Source organism: Olea europaea, chromosome 1, assembly GCF_002742605.1.
Source record: "Olea europaea var. sylvestris chromosome 1, O_europaea_v1, whole genome shotgun sequence".
Lineage (NCBI taxonomy): Eukaryota > Viridiplantae > Streptophyta > Magnoliopsida > Lamiales > Oleaceae > Olea > Olea europaea.
In genome coordinates, this window is record NC_036237.1 from 535,472 (window position 1) to 552,089 (window position 16,618).

A 16,618-nucleotide genomic window follows, 5' to 3' on the forward strand; every position below is an offset into this window, starting at 1 on the left:
AATTTCACCGTAGCAATGAGCAAGTTGTTGAATTTTTAGCCCTCATTTTATTATCATTTAAATTCCATTGGGCATAATTCCAGTTCGTAACAAACTTAAATTTCTACATATTTCAAATACTTCTCGTACTAACAAAGAAAGAAAATAATGATGGTTGTATGTACACGACTGAAAATGTCTAAATTATATCATTGTATGTGCTCTATCATGCTGGATACGAAACGAATCACCTAAGAAGATAACCCAAAAAAAGTGTAAATCTATCAATAAAAATGACAACAAATTCAAATATTCTTAATTAGGCGACGCACAATAAATGATAAAATACTTCGTATACACATTGAATACTGGGGATTTTGATTTTAATTTTGTTGAACAAATTCTAGCATGGTAAATACAGATTTACAAAAAAAAAATACGACTCTTTTTGTTTTCAGTCCGCGATTGAAATATATAAGTATCCAAAATTGATCATCGAGGACCACAGTATCTAGCAACCCTAAATTTTTGAATGTTATATAAATATATATATATATATATTATTTTTTATTTTTAATAAAAAACTTGCATATTTTTCATACTTGAAGAGAAAAAGAAAAAGAAGACACCGCAATAATTTCAATTGGTGAAACTCGTAAATAATAATAACGTCTCAATTTGAATTGCCATATTCCTAGTTGTATGTAATTAGACCAATCATCATCTTTAAAAAACCCTTAAATGCACACAAATACATAATTTTCTCCTATTTTTTTGTGGACGCAGTCGCCGGAGCTTTGTTTCTTGCCCTTTTTGCTCTCCTGATCTGTGCATACCGTAAACTCTCGCATTCTCCGCTTCTTCTCCTTCGACGCTTGATTTAATTCCTTTCTTTTTTATTTACATGTAACAATCTTTCTCTCATTGTTTGCATCTAGAGGCACTTTTTTTTTTTTTTTTGATGCAATTACGATTATTTTTTGTTTTTTCTGGTTCTGTAGAGCTTATGGAATTCAGTCTCATCGTAGTCAATTGATCTTTGAAGTTTTTTTGCAGTGACAGGTAAGGATTGGAGAGAAGAATTTTTGTGTATGTACGCTTGAAGACGGTCTGCGGAGCTTTCTAGGTTGGTGGTGCGGAGCGGACCTGTGATCTGAATTTTAAGCAATTTTTTTGTTTTGTTTTGTTTTATGTACAATTGAGACTGTCAAAGCCCGGGTCTGAGGCTCGGGATTCGAAGTATGGCGCCGGGAAACGATCAGCAACAGATTCGGATCAATGTGGAGTACAACTGCAGCGGAAACTATTTGCAGAAATTCAGGCTTTACGAGACTCGCTCGGTATGGTTATATATGCGAATAAGTTAGATTCTTTTCCACTTCCTTATGTGTGATTTTGTTTTTTTGTTGGGTTTCCTTTATTGATATATGGATTTTTTGTTTTGATGGATTATGGACACGAATTTATGATCTTTTTATATGTTTTTGGTTGTTTTTAAATGCCGGTCGTCATTTGGATTTTAACTAACAAAAACAGGAACGAGCTTCTTCCAGTTCATTTGAATTTTGAATTTAGGGCTCGGAATCAACATTAATTGCTCTGAAGTTTTAGAGTAACGAAAGATGAAGATGATGATGATTGAGTCTGCGGTAACAATGTTGGTAATGAGTTCCACTTTCTATGAGAAAGCCATTTAAAAAGATTATATAGGTTCACCTACAGGCTGACCTGCCCTTAAGTACATTTCTATTGTATGAGAGATAACCGAAAGTTACACAACTTCTGAAAGATTAAATTGAAATTGATGTTGGTACGACAAGCAAGTTTTATCAATATGTTGGGAATTGGGATGAATGTAGTAGTAGTAGTAGTACATATTGAGCTATGGTACAGGACTACGAAGGTTGTGGGAGAAAAAAAATTTAGTGATAGGAACCTTTGTTCATCTCTTGCTCAAAACCATAAAAAAGTAACATTAACAGAGCATTTAAGGATTTGCAGGTTGTGCATGTCATGTATGTAGAAGGATTCTTGTGTGCGTCATATCTATAGACATTATTAGACACGTTTCAATCACTTTGAATGCGTTCACATTGATGTCATTAAATTAAAGGTCTAACGTTCTTGTCTTGAGTGCTTATTTAACATTCTTTAAACAAATCTTTGGCATGTATAGAACACTCATTTGATCTGATAATAGATACTCGATGATAATGGTATCTGCTTTTTCGGCTGTACTTCCCCCCTTAGCTTCTCTCTCATGCAGTTCTTTTTCCATTTATTGCTAGTCTTATTCCTCATCTTCTTGCACAAGTAGTCCGTAGATGATACATTTTTATGTACTACTTCACTTAAATTACTCATATATTCTTGATGCAACAGAACTTTTATATGATTGGACGAGACAAACATAAAACTTTCTGGAAGGTCTTGAAGATAGACAGATCAGAACAGTCTGAGCTAAACATCACTGAAGACTCTACAACATACTCAGAAATTGAATGCTACGACCTCGTGGAAAGAATTCATGAAGGAAACAAGTCTACAGGTGGACTGAAATTTGTCACCACCTGCTATGGGATCATTGGTGGGTTATATCTTCAATATTTTTTTGCTTTCTCAATCTGCCTACTTTAGTTATCATTAAAAATGAAATTCCATTTTATGATATCAGAACTCATGGTTATTCTTTCTACGATGTTAGGTTTCGTAAAATTTTTGGGACCTTATTACTTGCTGCTTATCACAAAAAGAAGGAAGATTGGAACAATATGTGGTCAGGCAGTATATGCAATTGCCAAGAGCGAGATGATTCCCATTCCCAGTTCTACAGTGCAATCAAATATGGCTTATTCTAAGAATGAGAACAGGTCTTTTGTCAATCCACATGTAAATGTAAAGTGTCAGCGATACTTTTGAGAAGACAATAAATAAAATTTAATGTGCCTGTTATATTTTTTATCCAGATGAGCATCATCTTCTCAAGTGTAAAAGGTTCTTTTGTTTATATTTTTATTTTTAGATATTGGTTTGTGTTTTAGCATCGCACACCAGTTCCATACTGTGGAGGTAACCTCTGTACCTTTTTATGGGTGCAACCTTCATTGTAATTCCAGTGTCATGTTATACATTAGTGTTCACCTATCTTTTCGTTAGGTAAAGTAGAGAATGAATCAATCACATAGTCTAATTGAAGTATATTGAGTATTGCTCTCAATCTGTCCTCTGTAGTTAGATTGATCATAGTGTCCATTGCCAGTATTTTTCCAGCAAATGTGCAGGGGAAAACCACACTGATGTTGTGATGTAAATTTATGTTGAATGAGACAAGGTATTACCAGGGTGTATCAGGGGGGAATATATTGCCTTTTCTAAATTCTATTAGATTTTCACTTCTGTAAATTTCCGTTTTAATTAATGTATTGGTCTTGTATTAACTTTTTTTCTCAACTTCTGATTTTCTTGTATTGATGACATAGATACAAGAAGCTCCTACGCAGTGTGGATCTTACAAAGGACTTCTTTTTCAGCTACTCCTACCATTGTATGCTTAGTCTTCAGAAAAATCTAAGCAATCATGAAACAGGACTAGTCCTATATGAAACAATGTTTGTTTGGAATGAGTTTTTAACTCGCGGAATTCGCAGTCAGCTCAAGAATACAGTGTGGACAGTCGCTTTGATTTATGGATTCTTCAAGCAGGTATCAACCACTTAGGGTTTCTCATATGTGGAATTGGATTTGCAAGATCTGATCATACTAGGATATTACTAAATTAGTAATGCTGTTCTTTTCCTGTGCATGACTTGATAAGTTTATATGCTCTGCACACATCTTGCCTGTTTTCATTTTATTTAGTTATCCCTAAAATTTCATTTAACTCTTTCCTCACACTTGTAGCCATTTGTAGGGTAGTTGAGAATATATGCGATGTAAAGGTACAGATCTTTTGTAGTGTATAAATATTTGAAGAAGTGTACATTTTATATATACATAATTACATTATTCTTTTGCTTCATTAGCTGCTATAACATCAAGTATTCAAATCTTTGTTTAATTTTATTCTTGGTATTTGAGCTTGTGCAAATTATCATCTTTTTTATTAACAGGTCAAACTTTCTATAGATGGGCGGGACTTCAACCTAACCCTTATCGCGAGACGATCCCGTCATTATGCCGGAACCAGGTTTTCATTATGTTTGATTTATTGGTGTCCTTTAATTTTCTTACAGCTAGTTAAATGATCAGAACTTTACTGCTTAATGGAGCACATTCATTTCAAATTCTTTTTAGCAATTCTTTTTAGCTTAACTATCTCAATTTGAATTCATTGTTTATTCTGCACGAGACTCTTCTGTGCTTGATTCTATCAGCACGTAAGATATCTCTGGAAATGTATAATTGATTTCATACTGGACTCATGACTTGGTTGACTCACAAAGGACTATTCTTCTGGAAAACATAAATTATGAAGTTCGAAAATCAAAGGCTGCTGATTCCTTTCTATTATTCGTTGTTACTATTTGCCGTTCCTATTTATATTGCAGATATTTGAAACGCGGTGTAAATGAGAAGGGACGTGTAGCCAATGATGTTGAGACCGAACAAATTGTGCTAGAGGATGTTCCAGAAGGAAGCCCAATACAAATATCATCTGTTGTGCAGAATCGGGGTTCAATACCCCTCTTTTGGTCGCAGGAGACTTCACGATTGAACATTAAACCTGACATCACATGTAAGGCTCGTAAATTCTGATGTGCAGTTTTGAAAATGCTAATGTATAATTCTTTTGATTACTCTCTTTCCATGTGAAGTATCACAGAAGGACTATAAGTATGAAGCCACCAAACTTCATTTCGAGAACCTAGTAAAGAGATATGGAAATCCTATTATTATATTGAATTTGATTAAGGTATGTCTGTGCACTGATTGTGTTGTATCAATGGACTTACATGCACATGGTACACACTTCTTTAACATTTAGTCCTCTAATGTTCAGTGGCTCTAATCCCCATTTTCTGTCATTTTCTTCATGATTACCAGACTCGTGAGAAGAAGCCAAGAGAATCTATTCTACGTGCAGAATTCGCTAATGCCATCAAGTTTATTAATAAAGATCTTACAAGGGAGAACCGTCTGAAGTTTCTACACTGGGATTTAAATAAGTACTCCAAAAAGTAAATTGGCTTCTCTTCTTTCTATTGGGCTGCATTTGTTTTGTGGATGATGTATAATTGAACCAACCTGTTTATTTTTCAGCAACGCAGCAAGTGTATTGGCATATCTAGGCAAAGTCGCTGCTAATGCAGTGGACTTAACTGGCTTCTTTTACTGTCAGATAGTCCCAGCTTCAGGGTAAGGGAAATTGTTAAACTGGTCCTACTGTTGAGTATGTTTACGCTCCTTCCCATAGTTTGGTTTCTAAACCCTTAGTTTTCTTTCCAATTACTTAACTCAGTTTTCCAATGAAATCAAATACTTTGGAAATGCGTTCTACCAAATTTTAAAGTGCGACTTATCTGATAATAGAGCAAAAGTTAGTGGGATATACTCAATATGCTGAAGCACTGTATCCACTTGGCAGATTATGTACTTAGTATCTTAGTTTAGGTTAGGTTTACCTTGTTTTGAAGCCTTGAGTGAAGTAACTTTCAAAAACTAATGAATCTTTATTAGATGAAATCTTAACTGCTAAGGTCATTGAAAAGCTATTCAAGTCTGATTTGGGTTTCTTTTTATAAGCAGTTTATAATTGGCAAAGTATTCCATAACATACTTTGATTTATTATTTATTATAATCAATATATATTGAGTCGGTATGTTGGAGCGTAATGTTTCTCATGTTAGTGTTGAACTTGTTTCTTGTCTTTGTTCAAAGATTATCATGATATACACTCTTGATTGACTTCATATTCTTCTTTCTGGACATCTTTTTCTCTCATAATTCGCTAGCTTTCATGTAGATTTATACCCCCTGAGATGCAGTAACAGTTTCTGGTGGCCAGCATTACAGCCCTTGGCTTCCATATTTGTCCATTGATTTTGACTATTGGTTAACTCTTTTACTTTCTACTTCAATGCAGTAAAAATTCTAACAGCGACTATGCTGTTAAGGAGGACCTCTTCAATATGACTAAAGATCTTCTAAACTTGGACACTGAAGTCACCGTTAGTCACAGTGGTGATTTGGATGGAGGTTATATTGTCAAGTCTCCAATGTTTCAGAAAGGGGTCCTAAGAACTAACTGTATTGACTGTTTAGACCGCACGAATGTCGCACAATATGTTTTTGGGCTGGTTGCTCTTGGTCATCAGTTGCATGCTATAGGGTATACAGTTGTTCCAAACATTAGCTTAGAATCCCCGTTGGCGGATGGTTTGATGAAGATTTATGAAGCAATGGGTGACACCCTTGCACTACAATATGGTGGATCTGCAGCACACAATAAGGTAATCCTTGTAGGATGTGTCTGGAAGTTACACTTTTCCCATCTGTGTGCAAATGAAAGCACATATTTATTCAGTATTTTTATGCAGAAAGTTTTAGAACTTGAAAAGTGTTTGCTGGTTGCCGGTTGAGTATTTCTAGAACTTATTGTAGTTCATATAAAGGTTAATTATATCTTAGACATTTTTGTATGCATTGTGCCGCAATTCTCAACTTGTGACATTTGCAATTCTCCATGCTTAACATCTGGGAATAGTGAACAGATATTCTCGGAGACAAGGGGGCAGTTGAAACTGGCGACGCAATCCCAAGAGTTCTTGAGAACTCTTCAACGCTACTACAGTAATGCTTACATGGATTCTGAAAAACAAGATGCCATAAACATGTAAGTCAAGTGGTCCATATCTCTATGAAATAAGATTTGCAGCTATAATTTGTGTAATGTCTGGACCCATAATTTGTCGAGTCTTGATATAATATCATATATTTGAGAAAGAAAACGATCAGAATCCATTGTCTATGTAAGAGCCAATTTTTGAAGATGCATCAAGGTTGCTTGGTATTCAGTATTTTGATAAAAAAATGGTTCTGAATTTACTATTTCCATATGTCTCCACATTTGAGCAGATTCTTGGGTCATTTCCAGCCACAACAGGGGAAACCGGCTCTCTGGGAACGGGATTCTGACCAGCATTACAATGTGGGAAGGCGTGGTTCTGATTTTGGAGATGAAGATTCTCGGTAATGTGTTAATTTTTGTATTTCGAGAACTTTGGTAATTTACCGATAAAGAATGGAGTCTTTATTTCTGTTAAAAGGTTGGGCATACTTGTGTATTATTTCATACTTCAGTGTGAAATTTTTTTGGAAAAATAATTCCCTGCAGGTATACTTTTTCTCTCTCTAATATTCTCCACACCTGGTCAGCCTTAATCGTGCATTTATTCTTCTTACTGAATTATATATTTTTTTCTTATTGTTAATATGTTTGGTGAGATCATCAGAGCATATCGATACTACATAATTACATATTAACCAAATACTAACCATGGGGTTTCCTGCAAAATAAGTGCCTAAAAGACAGATCTGAATGGAATTCTCGTTAAGGGATAAAGTACACCTACAGGGATTCGGTGAATGGAGAGCTCTGTATTTGTTTAACTTGTCAGGGGAAGCTGCATCCTATAACTTGATTTCCCTGTTATGGTTAACTTGGTGAAACTTTTAATGTGCAGGTCAACAATTAAAAGATCCCTATCAGATGGAAACATTCTGTGTGATAACAGCTCACCTATTGATGATTCAAGCATTGAAGAGACTGAAATTCCTCACACGTCATTGCCTGGAAAGGCACAAGGTTCCAACATGGGTCTTTCAGACTCAACTCCTGTAATCTCAACTTGTGAAAGCAATAGATCTTATTCCAGGTACGTTTCCTCAAGTCTGTGATCTTTTCTTCTATCAAAGAATAATTCAAACACTTATTGTACTTTGATGCCATTCAGTGGACATGTTTCTATGGCCAAGTCCACTGAAACTTTACCTTATAAGTGTACACTACTGGGTCTATCATCAGGTTATGATTTTGATTTTAGTTGTCCATTCCTAGATAAAATTCAAACTATGAGGTGAATCACCTATTATAGTTGGAGATATTTCTACAATATGTCCTTGTTTTCTTTTCGTGCTGACCCTGCACTTCACGTTGGAATGTCAGAGATTAATTTTTTTTTTATCTGAAGCGACAATTATAGAAGTTGATTGTGTGCACATTATGGTCATATAGGCCCCATCCATGTCCATATTGTTCAGCTTTTTTTTAATTGCCTTATTTGTCAAGGAAAACAATATTTTGTTTCTCATTCAATTAACTGCTAGTATTTTTGTACTGTTTTGTATTGAAGTTCTCAATTTCTACTGTCTCGAATGGTGGCCATTTCTTGTAGGTATACCACCCCGATGTCTCGTAGACAGCTTTTCACAGATATGCAATCAGAAGAATGCCTTGAAATTGATAGCATCTGTTTCCATGAACGCGGCGATTCATTCCACTGTTCAAATTTTCTCGATGTTGAATGGCTTTCTTCATCGGGAAATTCATGTGAAGAAGAGACATATGAAAGGTAAATCCCTTTTAATAATGCTATATGGACTACATGTCAAAGAATGAAACTGAACCCTTTGTTATTAATCCACTTAAAATCTTTGACATCACTTAGCTACATTGCATCCTTGCAGTAGATATGGGAAAATTCTCATGTAAATAAATTTCATTTTTGCATGGTAATCTACACTGCAAATTTTTAATATGAATTAGAAACAATTGTAAAATGCATTCGTTTGATTTATGTTGCCAATCTCTTCCATCTCGTGCCAGTATTTCTTTGCAGTTAGATAACTAATTGGTGCTTCCTCTGAACTTCTTCTCTCAGTCACTTGTTTATCTGGTTGAAAAACATTTCCCAAGCTTTAATTGTTTCATCCGTTTTACTCATCTGTTGTTTAAGCATCTTCCTGACATAATCACAGTGTTTTTATTTGAATTTGCTTATTAGTGCAAGTTTGAAAATAAAAAATGCTCAACGTTTAAAGTTTTTAGCTTTGTGATAGGGTTTTAATGTTTACTTAAATTGATTGTTGCAGATCTATGCTTATTGGCTCTCCATTGGCTGGACTATCTTCAGATGAGCTTAAACTGGGAACAAGCTCTTCAGCTTACGGGTCTGGATCAAGCATCAAGGTCAGTTAACTTACAGTGCACTCTTTAATTACCCCGAAAAACTTTAATCTGTAACAGATTGTAACCTAATTGAAATTGATGACTTGATTGTATCATTTAGAATTAGTCATTTCTATCTATGTTAGTAATCCTGCAGTTCACTCTTGCCTATGTGGTCCATTGGTGGGATCAATGTCAGACACATAAACTGAGTTTTTTATGCTGCCCCGGCTTTGGTGTGCAGTGTTCTTTCTTATTAATTTTTTGTTTTTCCAAGTGTTTCAGGGGAAGGAACAGGTTGTTGATGTCCACCATGATGCTGGTTCATGTGGTTCTGACATTTCTTCTGGATTTTCTGAAAGATTTGTGCAATGGGTTAGCTATAGAAACATGTTTTTCCCTTGAGGTTGGGAAGATTCCTGGAAAATTTGTATTCTTGCCATTATTCCATTAAACTCGTCCAAAGGATGTGGATTACCTACCTGAAACAAATGACATAAGATGTCATAGGGGGTAAAGTTGAAGAACTTTGTTACAAGATAGATTTATCCAAACCAAGGTACCCTCAAGTTGTAAATTGCAGCATTTATTTACCGGTTAAACTAGATCCTACAGTGGGAAAAAGTATGGAAAGCAAAGCATACAAGTAGGAATAAAGTATTCTTTTTGTAGCTCTTAGGTCATTTCTTGAAGTTTTCAGTCTTGTAAATATTTCGTAGGTGTAGGTGTGACTAAATTAAATTTCTGTAATATATTCGTCGTACATTTCGTGGGATTTTCTTTTCATGCTGTACTAGCTTCTTTGTTAAAATATAACCTAATTGAAATTGATGACTTGATTGTATCATTTAGAATTAGTCATTTCTATCTATGTTAGTAATCCTGCAGTTCACTCTTGCCTATGTGGTCCATTGGTGGGATCAATGTCAGACCACATAAACTGAGTTTTTTATGCTGCCCCGGCTTTGGTGTGCAGTGTTCTTTCTTATTAATTTTTTGTTTTTCCAAGTGTTTCAGGGGAAGGAACAGGTTGTTGATGTCCACCATGATGCTGGTTCATGTGGTTCTGACATTTCTTCTGGATTTTCTGAAAGATTTGTGCAATGGGTTAGCTATAGAAACATGTTTTTCCCTTGAGGTTGGGAAGATTCCTGGAAAATTTGTATTCTTGCCATTGTTCCATTAAACTCGTCCAAAGGATGTGGATTACCTACCTGAAACAAATGACATAAGATGTCATAGGGGGTAAAGTTGAAGAACTTTGTTACAAGATAGATTTATCCAAACCAAGGTACCCTCAAGTTGTAAATTGCAGCATTTATTTACCGGTTAAACTAGATCCTACAGTGGGAAAAAGTATGGAAAGCAAAGCATACAAGTAGGAATAAAGTATTCTTTTTGTAGCTCTTAGGTCATTTCTTGAAGTTTTCAGTCATGTAAATATTTCGTAGGTGTAGGTGTGACTAAATTAAATTTCTGTAATATATTCGTCGTACATTTCGTGGGATTTTCTTTTCATGCTGTACTAGCTTCTTTGTTAAAATCTTTCTGCAATATTTCCTTCTACTGCAGGTGCCATAATCAACCGTGGATCCTAACATCGACCCAGCAATAATCTTTTGGTGGATTGTTGGTGAAATTTTACGTTGACTAAATTTTATTCTGTGCTAACGATGTGCAGAGTTTGTTAAAAGTTTAATAAACACATTTAATTGATGAATGAATTAATTGAAAAATATTTAAAAACAAATAGAGTTGAAGCCATTTATGAATAAAGTTTGGCCAAACAAATATGTTGTGAACACGACTTATTTATGGAGTAGTATGCAGAATAACGAATTATTCCATCTGGATTTGTTTTCTTTGTTCTTTAGGAATGTTTTTAGGAGAGAAGTTTGTTGCGTAAGCTTTCTTGAAAAATCTTCAAATCGGTGATTTTTGGGTTCAGTTCAACGCACTTTTCTCAACCAATAACTAGTTCAACCGGTTTCAAACTACAATCAATTGCTTCATCTTGATTGCTATTCAATTTTATACACGTAGGATAAGAAAAGATGATTTGTGATTACAAAGGCTAGGAAAAGACACTACAAATGTATACTATGAAGGAACCACCAATTGTACATGTTAAACAAGCGTTTTGGACAATTATAGAGGCTATTTTTCACACACAAAAGGGGGCAACTGGAATTCCTTAATTTTTCTTTCAAAACCACACAAAACATCATTTGAAAGTGGTCAGGGTTATAGTCATGTATATGCTATAGAGTTAGGCTTTAAATTGGACGTTTAAAGAGGTAAACGGGCCAAGATTTAAGCCTTCCAAGAGGGCATACAATTGGATGGTGTAACTCATGGACTTGGTTGTTGGACTTATTTCATTCATCGGTTTATGCCGATAAATAATATTAACCCACGTTAACATCATAACCCGAAATTTATTGGGTATCAAAAACCCAACAAAGTCAAAATCAAAACGTAAAAATTGTACAAGTTGATCTAGTGTAAATGTCATAGCAAAAACAGGAATGGAGGCAAAGTGGAATTTCGGTACCTCAGTCATAATTTAACAGAAGAAATTGAGTTAATATTCACCGCTAATTTTCAAAAGACAATGAATGTATCCATTCTTAAGCATGTCTTACGAACAATAATCAAAACAGCATTGTTTTCAAGTAAAAGGGAACAAAGGAGCTGATCAATCGAGAGAAAATCTTGGATTAGTTGGATATAGATTCACTTTATGTGGATTGTAAAAGCTCGTCCAATGCATTAGGTGGATTGTAGTCTGATTGACACTAAATTTAAACTTCTTTTTTCTTTTATTTCAAAGTTTGGCAGAAAGAATGTAAGTACAACTTTTATAGACGTTATTTTCTAATAATAAATAGCAATGACAAAATGGAGAAAGGTGGAAGAAAACTTGTATGCTATCATCGACGTATAAACTATTGAATGAGTACTGAACATATCACTTTTTAGTGCGTAGTTCAACTGGGCTTATGTGTGAAGAAGAAAACTACGTACTGGAATATATATAATGGGATACATAGGATCACAGTCATATGTAGCAAAATATGTGCTCTAACCTTTTTGGACTCGCTCTGTTCATTTTTTTCCCTCTTTGGATGCCGTAATGTTTATTCTTTATATTTTCATCCTTAATTCTACTTTTCATCTGCACTTTTACTTAATTCCTGAGAAAATTATGTTATTGAACGAAATTCGAGAATGTCGTGCAGTAATTTATATAAATAGATAGTGAATAAATATTTGGACAGAATTTCGACTTACAAAATTAGCGCAACAAAATTAAAACAAATAATGATTGAGGCAAGAGTTTGACTCTTCCTCCTTAAGACGATAATGCTCCGCACTGGTGCTGACAGTCTCCTTACACTCATCTCCCAAAATACAACGATCTCGACTTGTAATAGTAGCACTCCAAATTATAAGATCCGATGAACCTACTAATATTTTGATCGCTCGAAAATCGGATGACTAAAATTGCACGAAAATAATATTTGGGACCGAAATGCAAAATATGGAACACTGCAGAACAGAAGAACAATATTGCAAGAGCGGGAAGCAGAGAAGAAAATTGTTTTGGAATGAACAAAATCGGGGATCTGGGAGTCTATTTATAGAAGTTGAAAGGTTGTGCCCAAAAGACACAACAGACGAAAATTTGTGTCTTGGACAGACAATTAAAACTGTCGCCAACCGCTAGTTTTTAGAAAAAGCCACATGTCGTGCACAGAAAATTTGAGGAAGAAAAAATAAATAATATAATTAAGAGATGCAAGCCCACGACCCGTGCATGTGCGAGCTGATCGGTTGCCTACGACAGCGCGCGTGTGGGCTTAAGATGAACCTATTAGCACCTAGGTCCTCTTCCCTCCAAAAATTAGTGGTGCCCCTTGGAGCCCAAATTTGAGCAATATAAAGTCGTTTCTATTCTTCTAGTTTTCTTATGTGGGATTGACACTTTTCAATTTTTCACCAATTTTTATTTTCAAATTATTTCAACTTCAAGTGGCCATCTTTTAACTTTAACATGGTAAATGTTCTCACAAATTCCCTACTTGTTCACTCAAAGGCTTTTTTCTTTGTCTTTTTTTCATTTTAATTGCAAAATTTGTCAATGTATTCAAGTGAATGCACGAAGCTTGTTATCCAAGTTGGTTTTTGTAATTCAGACTCGGCGGTGTTGCTAACTAAATTAGTTTTTTCAGGGAAGGATGATTCTGTGGGCTCGAAAACTAATATGTGCATGGTATGATATTATTTCAAGTTGAATGCTGTGAGATCGCTCAATTATATTGTTGTGGAAAGGGAAAGCGTCTCTTATCCATACTGCCCAAATTTTAATAATATGATGTGTACTTGCCCAGTAAATTGTGGGAATGAGAAGTGTGTGTTATCCACAAAAGAGCCTAAAGTTGATTGATAGATCAGATAATTGTTGATGACTTGCTGCGTATGTATCCTTTCTGATTTAGAGCCTACTTGAGAGTGATTTTGAGAATTAATTTTTTGACCGTTAGAAGAAAAGTGAGGTCTATTTATGAGAGAAAAAGTCAAATATGATGGCTGAAATAGTGAAATAACGGTCAAAAAATTAATTTTTTGAAACAAAAACATGCTTACTTGTCCATTCTAGACTAGATGATAGTCAGGCACGTTTACTTGTACTAATATTTCAGCTTCAGCTAGAGAGAATATGGAATGTACATTTCATTCGTTAAAAACGTCATATTGCTGCAGAATGAAGGCTAAAATAACGCCACTATGAAAGCCAAGGTCAATGAAGTCAACAGCAAGGGAAGGTCCACCAATCGACCCGGCAAAGACTCCGGTGACGGGAGTCCCATCCAATAGAACTTCGATATTTGTCCCACTCCACGACACGTGTCCCCCTTACCGATGCCGTCGTCCAACCCTCCTTGGATTTTTCCGTCAACCGATAAAAATACAAAATCAGCTGTACGCTGTCGTTTTAAAAGTCGTCACATGAAAAATTATAACGTTAAACGTCTGTCTCCCTCTGCCGGTCAACAAACTCTATTGCCTTTATTCCCTACCTTCCTCTCTCTAGATTAATACAGATCGGCCGCGATCTATGGAAGACGACGATGAAATCCAGTCACATCCATCGCCGCCTTCTAATGGGAGAATTACGGTGACTGTGGCGGCTGCGCCCCCGATGACGCCCCAGAATACTCTGACGCTTGCTCTACCGATACAGCAGCAGAAGGTTGGGGGAACTGGTGGAGGAAGAGAGGATTGTTGGAGTGAAGGCGCAACGGCTGTGTTAATTGAAGCCTGGGGGGAGAGGTACCTTGAGCTCAGCCGTGGGAATCTGAAGCAAAAGCACTGGAAAGATGTGGCGGACATTGTGGGCAGCCGAGAGGATTATATGAAGACTCCGAAAACCGATGTTCAGTGCAAGAACCGGATCGATACAGTGAAGAAGAAGTACAAGACGGAGAAGGCTAAGATCGCGGCTGGCGGTGGGCCGAGCAAATGGCGGTTTTATGAGAAGATGGATGAATTGATCGGCCCGACGGCGAAGATGAGCTCCGTGCAATCGGGAAGCCAAAAGGTGCCTATGGGGATCCCTGTTGGGACTAGATCCGGCTCGGTTTCTCAGTTCCGGCAACAGCCAAAGCCGCAATTTCGGAAAAGGCCTCCGGTGGAGTCGGATGAGGAGTCCGAGCAGGAGCCGGAACCTTCTGCCGATTCATCAGATGGTTTACCGCCAGAATGTTATAAGCGGCCAAGGGTCAAGAAAGAAACGAATCAAATGATGATGGTAAATGCTAGTGCACCAATGTCCGGAATGATGAACAGAAGTGCTGCAGCTGTTGTGAATAGCAATGAGACGAATTGGGGCAATTCTGTTGGGGAGTTGACGCGGGCAATATTGAAATTTGGGGAGTCGTATGAACAAGCAGAGAACTCGAAAATGCAGCAGTTGGTAGAGATGGAAAAGCAGAGGATGAAATTTGTGAAGGAGATGGAATTGCAGAGGATGCAGTTCTTCATGAAAACACAATTGGAGCTTTCACAATTGAAGAATAATAGGAATTATCATCGTACCACCAATAACACTGATAGCAGTAATTAAGAAATGTCGTTTGGACAATATTTGTACTTCTAGAATTTAGATTGTTACCTTATTGTATCGTGAAATGTTCCTCGAGAACAAGTTAATTTAGTGAAGTATTATTATGAACAATCAATGGAAATGTGCTGTGTTTCTTGTATTCATTTTAGTAGCTCTACTTGTTCTTCAGATTACGAACTAGGAGACCGACGAACAAGTCTAAGAAGCCAACTTCTTTTTACCTGAAGCAGAGAGGTTCATCGTTCCAGTACAGAGAATGAGATATGCTAATCTAAAAATGTAAGCACAATCGTGTGCATGTTATGACGATATTAATTAATACTAAGGGAGTATATGGGACTTTCAAATACTTTAGAAGATTTAAAATTTTTAGATGTATTTAATTGAGACTTTTAAATACTCGTCAAAAGCTTAGGTGTGAATATTTTAATTTCTATAGACTTTTAAAAAGTCTCTAAGAATAACGAGGTATTTAATTGAAACCTTTTAAAAGCCTATAAATCATGAGGTATTCAGATAGACAATGACTTTTGGAGAATTTTATACTCACTATATTTCTAGAGACTTTTTGATGAAAAATATAAATAATAAATTTCAAATAAAATCTTTAATATTCTCTGATTTCTGATGATCTCAGAGCCCAAAGAATAAAAACATCTTTTTTCTTTCAATTCTAGGAATTTCTCATATTTCTTAATTCATTAGCCATAAATAATTTATGATTATTCTTTATGTACATAATTACTTTTAAATTGAAATTATATGCAATTGTTTCAAAACATCCGAAATGTATTAGAATTAGAATTTAAAATAAAGTTCGTCAGGCAGGCTAACAAACAGGGAATCAAATGACAGATTGATTTGACAGAAATTGGTTGGTCCTTTTTTTTTTCTTTACAAAATGTCCAATCGTTTATCTACCCTATATTTACCTTGTTTTCGAGCCTCTCTGTAGAAGAGAACAGAACCTTTTCAAAGAGAGCTGGTTTTTGGATTATGAAAAGAAAATACGTTGTAATTGTATTTCCCCTCATCGCGCATGTTAACCATTTTTATAGGTTTGTCAATTTTGTAATTTAATTTCGTTGACAAGTGGACAAAAGTGACACGGGTCACTTTTTACACACTATGTTATTTTATATTTAAAATGACATGTTACAATCTTCAATGTAGAGTTTGATTTTTAAAGTATCATGTTTATCTATAATTAAAAACTATTTCAATATGTCAATATTTAGGCTTCGATATAGACGAAATGCAAGCTATCATTTTATACTTATGTTTCTGTCAAATTAAAAAGTCGTACACTGTTCGTTCATGTTTTGCTGAATGAGAATTGTTA

The 16,618-nt window shown here is 35.5% G+C and overlaps 2 protein-coding genes across 6 annotated transcripts; both read left to right on the forward strand.

The window, feature by feature from the left end:
- The first annotated feature begins 636 nt into the window (after positions 1–636).
- Positions 637–9,932, forward strand: LOC111404072 (phosphoinositide phosphatase SAC2-like). Of its 5 annotated transcripts, none has more exons than XM_023032961.1 (17): positions 637–885; positions 1,025–1,319; positions 2,362–2,566; positions 2,684–2,849; positions 3,459–3,681; positions 4,089–4,165; positions 4,527–4,714; positions 4,794–4,891; positions 5,023–5,156; positions 5,239–5,334; positions 6,063–6,429; positions 6,691–6,812; positions 7,055–7,168; positions 7,663–7,854; positions 8,374–8,550; positions 9,071–9,167; positions 9,432–9,932. In XM_023032961.1, the coding sequence occupies exons 2-17, from the start codon at positions 1,221–1,223 to the stop codon at positions 9,549–9,551; spliced, it is 2,475 nt and encodes an 824-aa protein (XP_022888729.1). In that variant the 5' UTR covers positions 637–885; positions 1,025–1,220; the 3' UTR covers positions 9,552–9,932. The 5 variants fall into 5 exon arrangements, with proteins under 5 accessions (XP_022888729.1, XP_022888681.1, XP_022888806.1 ...); XM_023032913.1 differs by having other exon boundaries at positions 1,036–1,319; XM_023033038.1 differs by having other exon boundaries at positions 637–816.
- Positions 9,933–13,889: 3,957 nt separating this feature from the next.
- On the forward strand, positions 13,890–15,419 carry LOC111404334 (trihelix transcription factor ASIL2). The gene has a single exon (XM_023033174.1). It carries the CDS (start codon positions 14,269–14,271, stop codon positions 15,274–15,276), a length of 1,008 nt encoding a protein of 335 aa, XP_022888942.1. The 5' UTR covers positions 13,890–14,268; the 3' UTR covers positions 15,277–15,419.
- The last annotated feature ends 1,199 nt before the right edge of the window (positions 15,420–16,618 follow it).